The 18,110-nt window shown below is 40.4% G+C and overlaps 1 protein-coding gene and 1 pseudogene across 4 annotated transcripts in view; one reads left to right on the forward strand and one right to left on the reverse strand.

Annotated features, from left to right (window-relative positions):
• The window catches only part of EPG5 (ectopic P-granules 5 autophagy tethering factor), a 131,532-nt gene that overhangs the window by 25,015 nt on the left and 88,407 nt on the right, over positions 1-18,110 (reverse strand). For 3 of the 4 annotated variants that reach the window (XR_009733305.1, XM_061400057.1, XM_061400059.1), the window contains exons 30-36: positions 16,344-16,538; positions 15,188-15,401; positions 12,739-12,887; positions 11,965-12,166; positions 10,496-10,568; positions 9,403-9,506; positions 905-1,080 (exon numbers count right to left, since the gene is read on the reverse strand). Coding sequence is in view for 3 of the 4 variants with exons in the window: in XM_061400057.1 (XP_061256041.1) it covers positions 905-1,080; positions 9,403-9,506; positions 10,496-10,568; positions 11,965-12,166; positions 12,739-12,887; positions 15,188-15,401; positions 16,344-16,538 (1,113 nt within the window). In the remaining variant the exon portion in view is untranslated. The remainder of the gene's footprint in view (positions 1-904; positions 1,081-9,402; positions 9,507-10,495; positions 10,569-11,964; positions 12,167-12,738; positions 12,888-15,187; positions 15,402-16,343; positions 16,539-18,110) is intronic. The other variant, XM_061400058.1, reaches the window with a different exon arrangement.
• Positions 7,370-8,916, forward strand: LOC133237696 (nucleolar RNA helicase 2-like; annotated as a pseudogene).

The following is an 18,110-nucleotide window of genomic DNA, read 5'->3' on the forward strand; positions in this document are numbered from 1 at the left end:
TGTATTTTACTAAGACAACTGTCCTCAGCTTTCCTTAGAGCTCAGCTACAGAGGTGTGGCTGACAAGAACACCATTGGCACACTAAAAGACTGCATTAGATTTTACTCAGTGTCATAAATAATTATGGGTCTGCAATAATTAAAGCACTTAAAGTGTCTCAATAATAAATGTGATATTAGGTTAACAATGAACACAAATGAACTGGTGACTATGAACAAATAAACTAAAGTGATCATAAAAAGCTAAGACAGATTAAAGACTTTTTTAAAACAGAAACTTAAGAACAGCAACAAAAACGCCCCACTAGTATGTGACACTACTGTGCCTGTTTTCTGTACCTATTGCTTCTACTCCAAAAACTCGCACACTCTTACTGGGACTTTTTCCAGGCCATTCCAGGTCTTCACATGCCTATGATCCATTACTGGCTGCTACAGTAACACTTTTGTCACCTATAAGCTAATTATCCCTTACATAACTACTTAAAGAAACTAATGCTTAAGTATCGATTTACATTTTACTTCAATAGAAATTTAACAATAAAAAGTTTTAATGATACTTTCATAGAAAAACATGCATACGTGCATACACAGAAACACCACGACTGAGTGTGATGAAGTCACTACACTATGTACTGCCATGACAATATCACGAACATCAAGGGGATGACTGCTATATTACAGACAAAATCTTTCTGGGAGCTTTAAAAATGGTCCTGTAAATGCTGTCTTACTAACACAGTAAAATGATGTCCATAGGATGCTGCTTGACATAAGCACCATCCAGGCAATTGAGAATGTGAGCAGGGTCCACACCGGCACACACAGCAACTGGGCCAAAAACCCACAGTGAACAGGCTGCTCCGAAGACGCCAGGCTGTGGCATGGAAAGTAAAGGGCTTACCTTGAAGAAGGCCTCCATGAGCATCTGGTCAGGATGCAGGTCCCGCCACGGAAGTTTCTGGTAGGCACTGTGAAAAGCATACAGAATGAACTCTGGCATTTTGGGCGCTGTACATGCTTCACAGTAATGCATCAAATGTAACCGAAGGGCTCCTTCATCACCAGGCAAGAGCTTATCTAAAATTGAAAAAGAAAATACAGCTGAATACCTTTGGGTTTATCTTTAAAACGAACAAAAAACTAACACAAACCACAAATTTGAACTAAAAGTCTAAAACCTAATGTTCTCAATAATTACCCAGTTTCAAAGATTTTCACCTACCAGAGAAAATACTGATGGCAGAGTAATAATGAAGAATGGTAGTTTACTTACTTGAGTAACTGGAAGGAGAAGCTGGTATGTGGGAGATAGCAGAGGTGAGCAGTTTTCCCCTAAAACTTCTAAATATACGACTTTTTAACTCAGATACACCTGCACAAGCCCAACGACTTTAGGCATCCCTTTGGTCTGTTGTCCTTAGCCATGCATTCAGTCTCATGCAATTGATCCATTCATTGGGCACCTTGGAGAAATCTAATGTTCCTCAAGAGGAAATACTCCAAATAACTAAATCTCAACACTTGTTGCAATAAAACTAGACTGTTAACCATCATTCTAGCAAGTCATTTGAAAATGAATCTCACACTCTTCTGCAACCTGATCACTCAGTATTAACCTCACAAGTATCAATTACTTTAGTGTCTTCAACAGCTAGTGGCAATGTAAGGGGCATTTAGCCTAGAACAAATTTTTTCAGACTTTCTGGTTCTATGCACAGGAATGGAATTTAGTCTAAGAAGAGAGAGTTACACACAATAAGAGCAGTTTCTCAACACTGACTGATGGAAGTTTCTCAACACTGACTTATGAAAAATGACCAATGAGCATCAACACGTGTTACCAGTCGACTTATCACTAACATTCCCGTGCCCTCAATCCTAGTCCTTATGAAACAGTAACATATGTTTTTAACAATCTTTTAAAACAGAGGTGAAGGGCAGCATTTGTTTAAATATGGACAGAAAAAAAAGATAGTTTTGTTTAAATAAGGATGGACATGTAGGAGAAGATGTCTAGGAGGTAATCTCTTAGGACCAGACGAGCTTCAGCCCAGATGCAAATAAGTTCTGGGACCTCAGATGAATTCTTTTTGATTTTCAGGTCCTCATTTTTCTAATCAATAAAAGCAGAGAGCTGAATCAGACAATCTCACTAAAAGGCTATAATTGAATAATTCTTCATCTTGTTATGCACAGTTCTTCTGTTTCCTCTCTCTGAAGTGAGCTACCCTACAGCCATACCACCCTGAACGCGCCCAATCTTGTCTGAACTGAGCTACCAGTTCTTAATGTTAGCCAAGTACTTTCTTATTTCTAGGCCACTTTTTGATTTTCTATACACAAACCTGTGACACTGCTTGCCCCTTTATACTAAGAAACTAAATAAACAGCCTCTATGACAATAGTTTTATGCTCAAATATTTGTCACACTACAAATACATTCTGGATGGTAATAAGTAGCTAGAAGTCTGCCTTTCCAAAAAAAAAAAACAAAAAAGAGTACTATTAGGATTTCATGTTACTCACTGAACCAATATTTATCAAGTGGACAGTGAGAATACAGCATTATCCTAATCTTAGGGGAATGAAAAGAAGAATGTTTCTATGCCTAGAGTTTATATCACAATTGGGGAGGGGTGAGGGAAAGAGAGATAAGATATGTAAAGGTCAATCAAAAATACCGGATGAGGTACATCTAGAGAATGGAGTATTACTCAGCACTAAAAAGAAGAAAGCTATCAAGTCATGAAAAAAATGGAGAAACCTAAGTGCACATTACTAAGCAAAAGAAGCCCATCTGGAAAGCAACACTATGAATGATCCTAACTACATGACATTCTGGAAAAGCTAAAACTATGGAGAAAGTAAAAGAAATCAGTGGTCTCCCAAGGCTAGTGGGGAAGGAGGGGTGACTAGGAGAGGACAGGATATTCAGGGCAGTGAAAATACTCTGTAGGATACTGTAATGGTGGATACACATCATTATACGTTTATCCAAACCCACAGAATGAACAACACCCAGCATGAGTCCTATGGACTTCGGACGATAATGTGTCAGTGTAGGTTCATCAAGGATAACAAATGTACCATTTGGATGGGGGATGGTGATAGTCGGGGAGCTGGAGGGGAGACTACGCACTCAGAGCAGGGAGCAAAGGGCATATGCAAACTCTGTACTTTCCATTCAGTTATGCTGGGATCCTAAAGCTATACTAAAAAACAGTCTCTCTCTCTATATATATATATATATGTATTATTAGATGACAAATTTTACATATAACACATATCACTGCTATATATATTAACATATGTATTATTGCTATATTATATATACATACTATTATAATACATAATCTATCATCTGATGCTATTATATATAAAATACTGGATGCATGTGTGTGTGCATGCATGTTCAGCTGGGCCCAACTCTTTGCCAACCCATGGACTATAGCCCGCCAGGCTCCTCTGTTCAGGGGATTTTTCCTTGCAAGAATACTGGAGTGGGTTGCCATTTCCTTCTCCAAAATACTGGACAGCTTGTTAACTCTAGGACTCCGTGCCACATAAACACACGGCAACCATGGAGGTACACCCCTCAGATCTCCCTTCAAACAGAACTTGCCACAGATCAGGCTACAGCACTTCAGCACCTGAGCCAAGGCCATCCTCCTCCCTTGGAGCCCTCAGCCAACAACTGAGCACTGACCTGGTGCTTCCACCAAGGCTGGGCTCCTCAATAAAGAATCATTGCGCTCCAACGCCCCATCTGGCTGGCCAAAACTTCCTCAGATCTCCCCTGCAGATTGAGACTCTGCCTTCCTGCTCTCCTTTCACAGGTGTTCTACCTGCACCAGAGGTGAAGGCTTTGCTTGTCTACCTCTATTGCTTCCCCTCTTATTTTCACAGGCATTACCCCCAGCACCTCTTAGCATTCTGGCTCCATCATGGCGTCTGCTTCCCACAGATTTGAACTGCAACAATGTGCTATAAAGACTTAGAAACAGGACGGAAATGTACCCACGTAAACAGATATGCAGGAAACACAAAGGGCCTGAGGCTTCACCCACGCAGTGGAATAGCATAAGAAAGAAGTGGCGGTGGGAAGGCCCAAGGACGTGTAGGCCTACAGTGAGTAGAGCCACATGGTTGGATGGATGCTTCCAAAAAACCCATCCCGTAATACTGAAGTGCTCTGGGTCAGACACATTTGAATGCTGAGCTAAAACATTATTACACTTCCAAGTTTTTGAATAAGAAACAGAATTTTAGGAGAATCAATTTAGCGGACAGACCCTAGCAAATGAGCAGGAATAGAAATGAGAGGAAACAGAAGGCTTCTGCAAGAACCTGGATTGTGTGGACTAATAGCCTCATAAGCCTCCTGATACAAAACATTTAAATATACTGAGTAAATACAACATCTCTGATAATGCATAGCTGCATACATTCAGTGGAAGAAAAGAGGTCAGAAGCAGAAAGACTAGAAAAACAGAGCATCAAATTGATGATAAGGCAACACAGGATGAAATGGTGAGACAGCATCACCGACTCAATGGACATGAATTTGAGCAAACTCCAGGAGAGTGTGAAGGATAGGGAAGTCTGGGGTGCTGCAGTCCATGGGGTCCTAAAGAGTCGGACACAACTTAGAGACTACACAACAAAAGCCTCAGTTTCCCTGGGGCTGTTTATGTGGGGTTTTCAGCCTCACAAGGAAACAGAAAACAAGATCTTCTAAGGACTACACCCTCACTGAAAGGGCAGATAAGGGTGGAGGGGAATGGATCTTCTCCATGATAGCTCAGAATGGGAATCAGGGAGCTGAGAAAGCTGATTGTGATAATTGAGTCTGGGGGTTGATTTCATGTGTCTGTACAGCAAGAAAAGCAAGGAGAACAAATCACTCAATCCTAAAGAAAATCAACCCTGAATATTCACTGGAAGGACTGATGCTGAAGCTGAAGTTCCAATACTTTGGCCACTTGATGCAAAGAGCTGACTCACTGGAAAAGACCATGATGCTGGGAAAGACTGAGGGCAAAAGGAGAAGGGGGCAGCAGAGGTTAAATCACTGACTTAATGGACCTGAACTTGAGCAAACTCTGGGAGACCGTGGAGGACAGAGAAGCCTAGCGTGCTGCAGGCCACAGGGCTGTCAGGGGCGGACGCAACCTAACAACTGAAGAACACCACAGTGTGAGAAAGCCCAAGTCAAGGAATGACGCACAGCCAACTGGCAACAAAGCCAAAAAGGTCAAGAAAGCAGGGCCTTCTGAGGTTGATGTGAATTCTCAAATCCAAAAAGTGATCCTAAATCCAAAAAGGCAAAAAAGAAAGAGGAGCCATCTCAAGATGACATTATTTCTCCTAAAACGAAAAGGTCAAAAAAAACTAAAGGAGCCCTGTGAAAAGACAGTTGTTTCTCCTAAAACCAAAAAAGTTATAAAAAATGAGGAGTCTTCTGAGGAACAATTGGGTGCACCTAAGCCCAAAAAAGGAGTACGTCAAGGCTATATATTGTCACCCTGCTTATTTAACTTCTATGCAGAGTACATTATGAGAAACGCTGGACTGGAAGAAACACAAGCTGGAATCAAGATTGCCGGGAGAAATATCAATAACCTCAGATATGCAGATGACACCATCCTTATGGCAGAAAGTGAAGAGGAACTCAAAAGCCTCTTGATGAAGGTGAAAGAGGAGAGTGAAAAAGTTGGCTTAAAGCTCAACATTCAGAAAACGAAGATCATGGCATCCGGTCCCATCACCTCATGGGAAATAGATGGGGAAACAGTGGAAACAGTGGCAGACTTTATTTTTCTGGGCTCCAAAATCACTGCAGATGGTGATTGCAGCCATGAAATTAAAAGACGCTTACTCCTTGGAAGGAAAGTTATGACCAACCTAGATAGCGTATTCAAAAGCAGAGACATGACTTTGCCAACAAAGGTTCATCTAGTCAAGGCTATGGTTTTTCCTGTGGTCATGTATGGATGTGAGAGTTGGACTATGAAGAAAGCTGAGCGCCGAAGAATTGATGCTTTTGAACTGTGGTGTTGGAGAAGACTCTTGAGAGTCCCTTGGACTGCAAGGAGATCCAACCAGTCCATTCTCAAGGAGATCAGCCCTGGGATTTCTTTGGAAGGAATGATGCTAAAGCTGAAACTCCAGTACTTTGGCCACCTCATGCGAAGAGTGGACTCATTGGAAAAGACTCTGATGCTGGGAGGGATTGGGGGCAGGAAGAGAAGGGGACGACAGAGGATGAGATGGCTGGATGGCATCACTGACTCGATGGACGTGAGTCTGGGTGAACTTCGGGAGTTGGTGATGGACAGGGAGGCCTGGCATGCTGTGATTCATGGGGTCACAAACAGTCGGACACAACTGAGCGACTAAACTGAACTGAACTGAAGCCCAAAAAGATGAGGAAAGAGAAAGAAATAAATGGAAAAACTAGAGAGAAAAGCCCCAACCTGAAGAATGGATTCCCTGATTCTGGACCTGACTCTGACTCCAAGAAAGCTGCCAGTGAAGAAAATAACAGTGAGTTATAGCAGGAAATGACTGTGGAGCAAAGAAGCAGCTTTCTCTAATTTTCCCATATCTGAAGAAACGATTAAACTTCTCAAAGCCCGTGTGGTGACCTTCCTGTTTCCTATATAAGCAAAGATGTTTCACCCTGTCCATAGTGGGAAGGAGTTGATGGCACAGGCGTGGACAGGAACTGGGAAGACATTCTCCCTTGCTATGCCTTTGGTTGAGAAACTTCAGGGAGAACTGCAAGATAGGAAGGGAGGCTGTGCCCCTCCAGTACTGGTTCTTGCACCCACAAGGGAGTTGGCAAGTCAAATACGCAGAGACTTCAGTGACATCACAAAAAAGCTGACAGTGGCTTGTTTTTATGGTGGAACTCCCTATGGAGGACAAACTGAATGCATATGGAATGGGATCAATATCCTGGTTGGGACGCTAGGTCATACCAAAGACCACCTGCAGAATGGCAAGCTAGACCCCACCAAACTTAAGCATGTTGTCCTGGATGAAGTTGACCAGATGCTGGACATGGGCTTTGCTGATCAAGTATAAGAGATTTTATGTGTAGCAATAAGAAAGATTCAGAAGACAATCCCCAACATTGCTTTTTTCTGCAACTTGCCCTTGGTGGGTGTATAATGTTGCTAAGAAATACATGAAATCTACATAGGAACAAGTGGACCTGATGGGTAAAAAGACACAGAAAACGGCAGTAACGGTATAGTATCTGGCTATCAAGTGCCACTGGACTCACAGGGCAGCAGTTACTGGGACGTGATCTGAGTGTACAGTGGTTATCAAGGGAGAACTAGCATATGTTGTAGGAGAAGGCAATGGCACCCCACTCAGTACTCTTGCCTGGAAAATCCCATGGACGGAGGAGCCTGGTAGGCTGCAGTCCATGGGGTCACTAAGAGTCGGACACGACTGAGCGACTTCACTTTGACTTTTCACTTTCATGCATTGGAGAAGGCAATGGCAACCCACTCCAGTGTTCTTGCCTGGAGAATCCCAGCCTGGTGGGCTGCCGTCTGTGGGGTCGCACAGAGTCAGACACGACTGAAGCGACTTAGCAGCAGCAGCAGCATATATTGTGAAACGAAGAAAGAAACCCAGGAGTTGAAACAGAATGTGGCCGTAAGGCAGGATGCCCAGTCTTTACCTGGAGACATTCCACAGAAGCAAAGGGAAACCACCCGAAAAGGCTTCAGAAATGGTGATTGTAGAGTTCTGGTTGCAACCAGTGCTGCTGCGTGTGGGTCAGACAGCCCCGAGGCTGATCTGCTGGTTCAAAGTTCTCCACCGAAGGACATACAGCCCTACATTCACCGTTCCAGGTGAACAGGCAGAGCTGGAAGGATGGGGTTTTGCATCTGCTTTTATCAGCACAAGGAAGAATACCAGTTAGCCCAAGTGGAACAAAAAGCAGGAATTAAATTTAAGCGAACAGGTGTTCCTTCTGCAACAGATAATAAAAGCTTCCAGCAAAGATGCCATCAGGCTCATGGACTCTGTGTCTCCCACTGCACTTGATCACTTCAAGCAGTCAACCAAGAAGCTGACTGAGGAGAAGGGAGAAACGGAAGCCCTGGCAGCAGCCCTGACCCACATCTCCGGTGCCACATCGGTAAAGCGCTCCATGATCAACTCAGATGCGGGCTTTGTGACCATGATCTTGCACTGCTCAAATGAAATGCCAAACATTAGTTATGCTTGGAAAGAACTTAAAGAGCAACTGGGTGAGGATACTGATGCCGAAGTGAAGGGAAATGGTCTTTCTCAAAGGAAGGCAGGGTGTTTGCTTTGATATCCCACTGCATCAGTAACAGAGTACAGGAAAAATGGCATGATTCACAGCACCGGCAGCTTTCTGAGGCCACAGAGCAACCAGGGCTAGAAGAACCAGGGGAAGGATACGGCAATTTCCAGGGATAGTGGGAAGGCAACCAAGGTGTCAGGTGACAGCGGGAAAGAGGTAGAAGCTTCAGAGGACAGCAGTCAGGAGGTGGTAACAAAAGAACAGATTTCAAAAAAAGGCCAGAAGCCAAGCAGAGTTTTAATAAAGCATTTGAATAGTAATTTGAAGTAGAGGATTTATATGGCAAAAACAGAACTATGCTCAGCAGCATGAAACTGAACATTATTTTTCATAGAGTTAAAAGTTAAAAGCACACTGTACTTCCTTCCTGACCACTTGCCTAATCCCCATCTCTTTAGGAAAGACAAGCTTCATCTAAATTATCTCATCTGATTGATGACTGTCATTTATAACTTTACCGTTACTTCTGTCTTGGTTATTCCTTTGGAAAAGGTATATGGATTCATTACATATTCTAATGTATTGCCTATAATTTATAAGATTAAGTCAAGCATGTATCTGCTGATACTTTGTAAGTTGACCTCTCTTTATACTTAGAAATTCCTCCGCTTCCCTGGTGGCTCAGATGGTAAAGAATCTGCCTGCAGTGCGGGAGACCCATGTTTGATCCCTGGGTCAGGAAGATTCCCTAGAGAAGGAAAGAGCAACCCACTCTGGTTTTCTTGCCTGGAGAATTCAATGGACAGAGGAGCCTGGCAGGCTACAGTCCATGGGGGTCACAGAGTCAGACTGAGTGACTAACACTTTCATTTTTTTCACAACATGGGGGAAACACAATTTCAAAACAGAAAGGCCTTTTTTCCATAACTGATGACACTCAGCATTACCTTACCAAAACTAAATAATTGTAGGGGGGACCTCTCCTTGTTCAAAGATGATAGCCTACCAAATAAATAAAGTAGGAAAGCAGAGGCAAAAGATTAACTGAATGACTTAAGGAAAAAGTGAAAACTAACCAGAGGCATAATACAATGTCTTCCTACCTTTAAAACGCCCGTGCAATGAGTCAATGCAGTCAGTGAACACCTGCACAATGCTTGAGGCCACCACAGCATCACTCTCCAACCAGGGGTAATGTCGCTGGCTGCTTTAAATAAGAGAAACATACACTTAGAAAGGAAACACTATGATTAAATTACTATCCATCCCAGAATCTATATGTAGCCCTAAAACACATTTAGATCACTTTAAAGGCTGTAAATCCCTGGAGGTGACCTGTAGCTTTTAATATCAATAGCATAATTTTATTGACTTTCCTTCCTAAACTTTATTCCAATGTAATTAAGTTTCAGAAGTGTGTCATCTAACTAAGTATCAAATTAGCACCTTTTTTTTACATCCAATTACACCCGTGAACCCATCCCTTGTGGATTCAGGTTACATTTCAAATGCCTCAGAGAACAGTTTTCTCTACCTAAAGCCAGAAAGGGAAAAAAGTCATGTAAAAAGATAACCAAAAGTGAATAGAGAGGAAGTAACCAAAGGAAAAAAAAATTCTTTATATGAAAATTCAGTTCTAAATCTGGTTTAGTAAGTTCAATATAAAAAATAAATTCCATTAGCTCATCCTGGAAATAAACAGGCAGCCTGCATTATGATAAGCAGTCTCACAGTCACCACAAAATCCTGAAGCTTGCAGACTGTTTAAGGATAGCCCTCTGGGAGAGAGCAATTCCCACCCAGTAATTTGAAAGTCAACTTAGTACCCCAAAAATAACTGATACTGGGTAAAATCAAGTGAGTCTCATATTTTGCAGTGTTACATTATCAAAACATAATTCAGGAGAACACATTTATTTTTCTGAAATTAAATACTAAACTCATTTAACTTTTTTATTGTGGTAAGCTGGAAATAAGAGTCCAGTTTTGCTTCAAAATCAATAGCTCTGATCAATCAGACTAGCAATTCCACAAACAGAAAATGTATTAAGTTCACTTTGTAAATAAGCATTTTCTAAATTTAAATGTTGCCCTATATAAAAATCAAATCTGTGAACCATCAGCTGTACCAAAACATTATCAGAACTTTAAGTCTATAGATTTCAAAGGAATCTCAATATCAGAAAAACTATTTACCTTTCATTGTCTTCTAAAACCAGTATCCATGGCTTAAAGAGCTGGATGATTACTGAATGTAGGGATCTTAGCACTAAAACAAAGCAAAATTTTTAGAGACAAGAAACAAGTCCATCAAATGAAGATGGCCAACAGGCATGTGAAAAAATGTTCAACACCGCTAATCATCAGGGAAATGCAAATCAAGTCACAACGAGAGATCACCTCACACCCGTCAGAATGACCATCATCAGACAACACAAACACCAAATGTTGGCGAAAATGTGGAGAAAAGGGGACCCTTTATACACTGTTGGTGTGAATGTAAATTGGTGCAGCTGCTGTATGGAGTTTCTCAAAAAACTAAAAATACAGCTACCATATGACCAAGCAATTACACTCCGGGGTATATATCCGAAAAAAAAAACAAAAAGATACCATGCATCACAAAGTTCACAGCAGCATTACTTAAAAATGGCAAAATATGGAAGCAATCTAGGTGTCCAGCAACAGAAGAACGGATAAAGAAGATGCGGTATCTACATCTGGTATACACACATATACACACAGTGGAATACTACTCAGCTATAACAAAGAACCAAAGTTTCCATCTGCAGCAGCGTGGATGGACGTGGAGGGCGTTATGCTGAGAGACAATCACTGTATGATATCACATGTGTGGAATCCAAAAAATAAAAGTAGTGACTATAACAAAAAAGAAGCTGACTCACAGATACAAGAACAAACTAGAGGTTACCAGTGGGAGAAGGAAGGGGGAAGGGGCAATGTAAGAGCAGGGGATTAAAAGGTACAAACCAGCAGTTAAAAATAAGCTACAAGGTTATACTGTATAACAGGAAACAGAGCCAATATTATATAATAACTATTAAGTGGAGAATAATTTTTAAAAATTGTGAATCACTATATTCTATACCTGCTACTGATATAATATTGTGCATCAACTAACTATACTTCAATTAAGAAAAAAAAGAAACAAAGTTGGCATTTTATCAGTATCATTGGTAACTAGAAAATCTAATTATCTATATACTTAAAAACCTATGGTGATACAGAAAAAACATGTTTAATATAACTAAGCCTGCTTCAGTTTTCATTTGCTGCAATAAATTTTTTGTAATTGGATAAGTTTTACTATAATACAATGTCAGAGATAATTTTATAACACACATTTTTTAAAAATAAAAACTTAAATACTCTCAATGAGATAATAGGAAGAGAGAATTGGAGACTGAAACCTCTATCTTTGTATTTCACCTTACAAAGAGCGGGTGAAGCAAGCACCCACTATGTAAGTGAGAACAGGTATGACACATATGGGTTCACACTTGCACTGTCTATTTCCTATTTTTTCTTCGTAACACTCAGATATAGATTTATCACCAAGATTTAAATATTTTAGTGTCTATTCAAGTCTCTCCTGATGGAAGGTCAAAACACCTAAGCTCTATGTTGCTCTAAAGGCATATTACCTGTTTTGCTGCTGGCAGATGGGTCTTGGGCCAAGCAGGCCATTTCTGAGTCAAGCAGCCTTTTTACAAGATAGCCCAAGAATGTCTTCATGTCTGCCATGTAAGGACTCCATTTTGAGAATAAACCAAAACTTTTAAAGTCCAATGTGGACAACCGAAGCTTATAAAAAAAGTTTGACAGCCACTGTATAGTCTCCATTACCTGGAAAAAAATGACCAATTTTAAAAAATGCTTACTGAATATGTGCTTTCAGTAGAATACTACAGTAGGCTGAGATGAAGAGCTTTGACTTTATAATCGAATTACAAAGGTATATAGCATATGAAAAGTAAATCAACAGATTTCAAAATCCTTTTCAAAAGCAAAGAAACCATTTTTTCATATAAATTCACGTGAACTCACATCATGTAAAACTGATGAAGCTGACAGCTCTGGGGGACAACTGTGTGAAACCTACTCAAAGGAGCCAGTGAAGCAGGAGGCTGAAGGTGGCAAGGGGAGATACAAAAGGGCTGGGCCTGGGCTATTCAGGAACCGAGGAGCAAGAATCAGACTGAGGCACGAGAGAAAGGCGATCCAGGCGCGGGGGCATGGAGACAGGGGCAGGGGACGGAGGGAACAGGAGATGACTGACAAAGGAAAGCACAGGGCTCTTGGAGATAAAAGATGCATTTTTAGATATAAATTTTAAATGTGTTCCAGTTGTTTAAAAAAAACAAAGGAAATGAAAAAGAAACACATATAGAAACTTTATAGAGGCAAGAGCTACACACCTGCTTGTCGGACAAGAGAACATCAGGAGAACTTTGAAGCACCGTGCTCTCCACAGAAGCTGCCCCCTGCTGGCAGCCTGGGGTGCAGCAGCCCAGGGCTCTCAGGGTGGCTTTCCAACACTCGGGGCTTAGCAGCTGTTCAGCAGAGCCTTACAGGGCGTGGACAGAGGACAGCAAGTCAGCATCCTTCACAAACTAACTTTTCAACGTGAATCGAAGAACACATGTACTTTACGAATGAATGAGCGTTATGTAAAAATCCAAAACATATTCATAAAGGTCTGTGGCAAAGAGACCAAAGTTAAGAGAACCTACTGAAAGATCTGTGCACGTGGACACCTGATTTTCCTTATTCTCAGGAACCCTGCTGGGAGTGAACACAGCAGAGCCATCTGAGCTGGAATCTGTGAGCCCCTGACTGGGGAATGGTAAAGATGCCATCTTTCTGGCTGGACAATGTGAGAGAAACAAAGGAACCATGGAACAGAATACAACTGCAGAGTCTATGCTCTCTTTAGAAGACGTCTCATACTCATCTAACACCCTACTCCTGTAACAGGCAAAACCTAAAGCAACACAGAGACAGTATGCAAAAGTAGAGACTACCAACCAGCACTCAGCTACCTGCAAAACTCACTTCCCAGAGGACAGGAACCTACGCCCTCATGCCCTTACCACTGGGAAGTGGCCTGGATCAAGGAGACTACAGTGGCTCAGAAGGGCAGGTCTGGATGGAGTCATGCACACCAAGAAGATGGCAGTGAAGCCAGGGGAAATTGCAGTGGGCTCACCCAGGGCAAATGAAGACAGATTAGCAATGGGTAAAGCCCTGGGAACACTGCCATGATGGCCAGGGAGGGATGGAACACCAGGAGGCTGGAGGTCACGGAATCTGACAGAGGTGGTACTGTTGGTCTTAAGCCTGTAACTGAACTACTTTTCCTGCGAATTAAAACTTTTCTGCTAAATCCAAGTCAGTGGTTGCCTGTATAAACAATTTAGAATCTCTTTAAAAGGTTTCGGGGAAGGAAGCTTCCCTGGTATCCAGTGCTTTGTTAAGAGTCTACCGTGCAGTGCAGGGGATGCGGGTTCAATCCCTGGTGAGGGTATGAGACCCTACATACCGTAGGGCAACTGGGTTAGTGAGCCATAACTAGAAAGCCTGCAAGACCCAAGGAAGATCCTGCATGCCATAGCTGAGGCCTGACACAGCCAAATAAATAAATATTTAAAAAAATAAAATAAAAGGTTTCAGGGGAAAAATCCATAATATATGTTTAATCAAATTTTGAAAACTTAGGAGTAAAACTTAGCTATGTAAATAAGCATTAAAAATTATACAAGTGCACTTCTGTACCACCACTCCCCACCCACCTTGCAACCTGCCGCTATAGGAAACAATGAACTCTTTGAAGGGCTTTGAAAATTAGACTATACATTCTTCAAGTAGTCCAATACATAAGATCATTAGCTAATTCATAAAACTATTTCCGTAAAGTAACACAAAGATTTGACATAATGCAAAATTTAGTTTTCCATTACATCAATAAACAGTATGAAGCTTACATGAATAAATACTATCTCATTTTTCAAATTTCAATAAAATTCCTGCCGAGTGAAATTTCAAAAATTAAAAAGCCTGCACTCTTTATTTCTCCAACACTCTGATGGAAAACTGCAGGAGGGGGATAAAACAGTGGGAATTTGGGAAATTTAATGTTGTTCCTTCTCTTGGATAATATAAAAACAGTGTATCATTATACTGGGATAAAATTCATTTGCAAAATACAAGAGTCAAAAAATTAGGGAGAGGGAACCCTAAATGTATCTACCATTTTGACACTAGAAAGAAACCAACTGGTATATTAAGCACATTGTAAAGGAGAAATTTTCTTCTATTCCCAAATCTATAGTCATCAGAGTAAGCAGGCCCACGTCAGTCAAGACAGCTGCAAAATCAAAGTAAAGGGGTGCGCACAGGACTGTGGACTCCAATGTCTAAGAGTTCAGTTCAGTTCAGTTCAGTCGCTCAGTCATGTCTGACTCTTTGCAACCCCATGAATCGCAGCACGCCAGGCCTCCCTGTCCATCACCAACTCCCGGAGTTCACTCAGACTCACGTCCATCGAGTCAGTGATGCCATCCAACCATCGCATCCTCTGTCATCCCCTTCTCCTCCTGCCCCCAATCCCTCCCAGCATCAGTCTTTTCCAATGAGTCAACTCTTCGCATGAGGTGGCTGCCCAATTAGGGCCCAACCTGACAACAGACAATTTTTACAGACAGCAACCTTTAGGGCATTATTCATTGAGCATTTTGGGTGAAGATTAGTAATTCTAAACTCCTGCATGCTTGTATTATTTTTACATTTTTGGATGACATCTGTGGAATGGTTCATGTCATACTGAACATTCACTGCGATCTAATCAGTCACAATTAAGACACTTACTTTGCATCAGCAGCCTGAGAATGTCACTGTACTGGTCAGGAAACTGGTAGAGAAGAAGGTAAGTCCAGTGCTTACAGAAAAGATTAAATGGCATCAAAATATCTTCATCTGGTTCAAGGCCCCAGGCAGTAAGTGCCAAATGAATGGACTCCAGAAGCCTGGTACGATCAGACAGAGGAGGTTTAGTGGAGTTTAACCATTGCTTAAGATCGAACTAAAAAGAAAAAGAAATAAGAAGCAGTTTTATTTACACTAGAAAGTTGATTGCAATAGAGCAAATTATGTGCAATGTAGTTTGAAAGTCAAAGTTTACCTAGTATTTAGCTTTTCATAAAGACTGAAACTAAAATTTATACACTTAAAAGAATTTAGTCCAATAACTAACAGTACCATTATGTCTCCATCTCTACTTCACTCTCTGGGGTCGCAGAGGCAGTGTTTTCAGCTCCGCGAGCTTTTTTACAATTTAAGGATATTGTTGGTAAGTTTTCCCTACAAAACAAGGATCAGAACTGTGTAGTTCTTCACTGGTCACGCTGCCACAAACAAGTGGCTACTCAATGGAACCATCTCCTTCTGGTGGCCATGTTTCTAAATCGGCATTGGTTAATGAAAAGTCAGGGTGCTGATCTCACCTTCCAGAATCCCAAACTATAAAACATGCTTTTCCCTACTAAAAATTGCGATCAGTCTCCAGGTCCTAAAAAATGTCCAGGTTTTATGACTTATAGATGTCAGAGAAGTATTAAAAGCAAGATAGCTAAGGCTCTGAATTTCTCAACTGGTGACATTTGACACATCAACAACTCAATTATCAAACACAATTAAGGTATAAATTCAGGACACATTCAAAAGAAGGATGTACCAAATTATTATTATGAATATTTCAAAACTGTAGGAAGTTTCTAAAGAGCTTGGGAGCTGGTCTTTTTTATACTACATGTGGTGAGACTGTCCTACATGACGTAATCAATGCATCCAGAAGCAGCAGCTAAGGGATCGGACTACTTGAAGATGACATCAAACGTGAAGAGGGCCTGTCTGCCTCCAGTCCCCCTGGAGACAGAGCTCCAAGGGCCCTGCATTTCTGAGTCACAGGGAAACAGCAGCAGTACCCACAGCTCAATGACAACGTCAGGACTGAGTCACACGTCACCTTGGTCAGCAGCATGAAAATCATATCACTGTTGTCCTCGCGCAGAAACTTCACCACCTTCTCATAGAGCTGGATGAACTCCGCGGGCGCAGCACTGGGAGTGAAGAAAGGAGACAAGAGGGAGCAAAGCCTTCTGTTCTTCAGAATGGTCTCAAGGACTTTTCTGCATTCTGATTTAGTGCCACTGATAAATACCTAAAAACAATTGAAAAGGGAAAATGTCATCAAATTCTCCCCTCCCCAACTTTTCTTTGAGCAACCAAGTTTTAAGGAATAGTATATACAGCTAACAGAATTTTTTCTAAATGAAAATATGAAACAATCAAAAGAAATCTAAAATTGACACAGATAAATCTATCACTTTCAGTGTAATTTATATTAAAAATTCTGGCTAATCCATTCATTTGGTTTGGACAAGTCAAAGCAAATGTTTAGAAGATTAAAATACTGGGATAATCTGAATCCAGAAATTTGCAGTGTACCTACCTTGATTACTAAGAATCTAAAATGATTCTGCATTACGTCAAGAAAAAGAAAAACAAAAGATTCTAGGTTGTAGATTTTATTGAGATATGCTTTAAATACTTTTAAAAAGCTAACTTTCATAATTAATATACACCTTGTTTTAATTTGTTCTAATGTTTAAGAGTATTAGAATATAAGCTGATATTTAATCTCAGAGTTACGAAAGCTTTGATAAATTTGATAAGAGACAGAAATAATAAAGGATAAGACTGATAGATGTGAATATATAAAAACTTTGACTTCTATATGGCAAAAAGAATCATAAAATTATAGAAAAACGACAAAGTAGAAAAATTATAACACATTCCAGACACCAGGTTAACAGTCTGAGAAGCTCTTCAAAGCAATCAAAAAGCAAGAAACTTCCCAGCAGAAAACGTGCAAAAAACAAAAACCAGAAAAATCACAAAAAATTATTAAATCATTTGAAAAATCATGCAATTGAACTAGTACTTAAAGAAATACAACTTAAAATAATCAGAAAGCACCACTTCCCTTATTAGATTAGCAAGACCTAAAAAGAATGATCAGTCCTAATGTTAGTTCTAACATGGAGAATAATAAATTGAACGCTGTTATTACAATGTAAATAGGTATAAACCTCCCAGGAGGACAGTATGACAATATACATCAAATGCTAATCCTTTTGACATAGTGATTACACTTCTAAGAAATTATCCTAGAAAAATCAGTCTAATAATTTCACAAAGGTATGTAAGAATATTTAGTTCAGGCTTACAGCAGCAAAACAACCAACCTACCTAAATATTCATCCAGAGAGCACTGGCTCAGTACATTACAATATATCTGTACCATGGAACACTATATATTAAAAAGCATGATACAGGTTTTTATTTATTATCAAGGAATAATGTCTAAAATGTGCTTGAATAAAAAAATAGCATATGCTAGCTTTTAAGTGTGTATCCCTATTTCTTTATCTATATATAAGAATGATAAATCATTTTTACACATACATACCTATAGACCTCAGAGACACACAAGATCAACTAAAATGAAATGTTAGCTATGTAACCAGTATCTCCAGATTAGGATTATAAGAAATTTCTCTTCTTTATACTTTTTACAGTCTGTATTGCTTATAATAAGCATTCATCAATTTCATAATTAGGAAAAACATTTCTAAAAAATCTATTTTAATATCTGCTCGGCATCACCTCCCTAAAAGTATCCAATAAATAACCACTCATTTAATTGAATTTGGAAGAAAGTACATGGTTA

This window comes from Bos javanicus, chromosome 24, assembly GCF_032452875.1.
Source record: "Bos javanicus breed banteng chromosome 24, ARS-OSU_banteng_1.0, whole genome shotgun sequence".
NCBI lineage: Eukaryota > Metazoa > Chordata > Mammalia > Artiodactyla > Bovidae > Bos > Bos javanicus.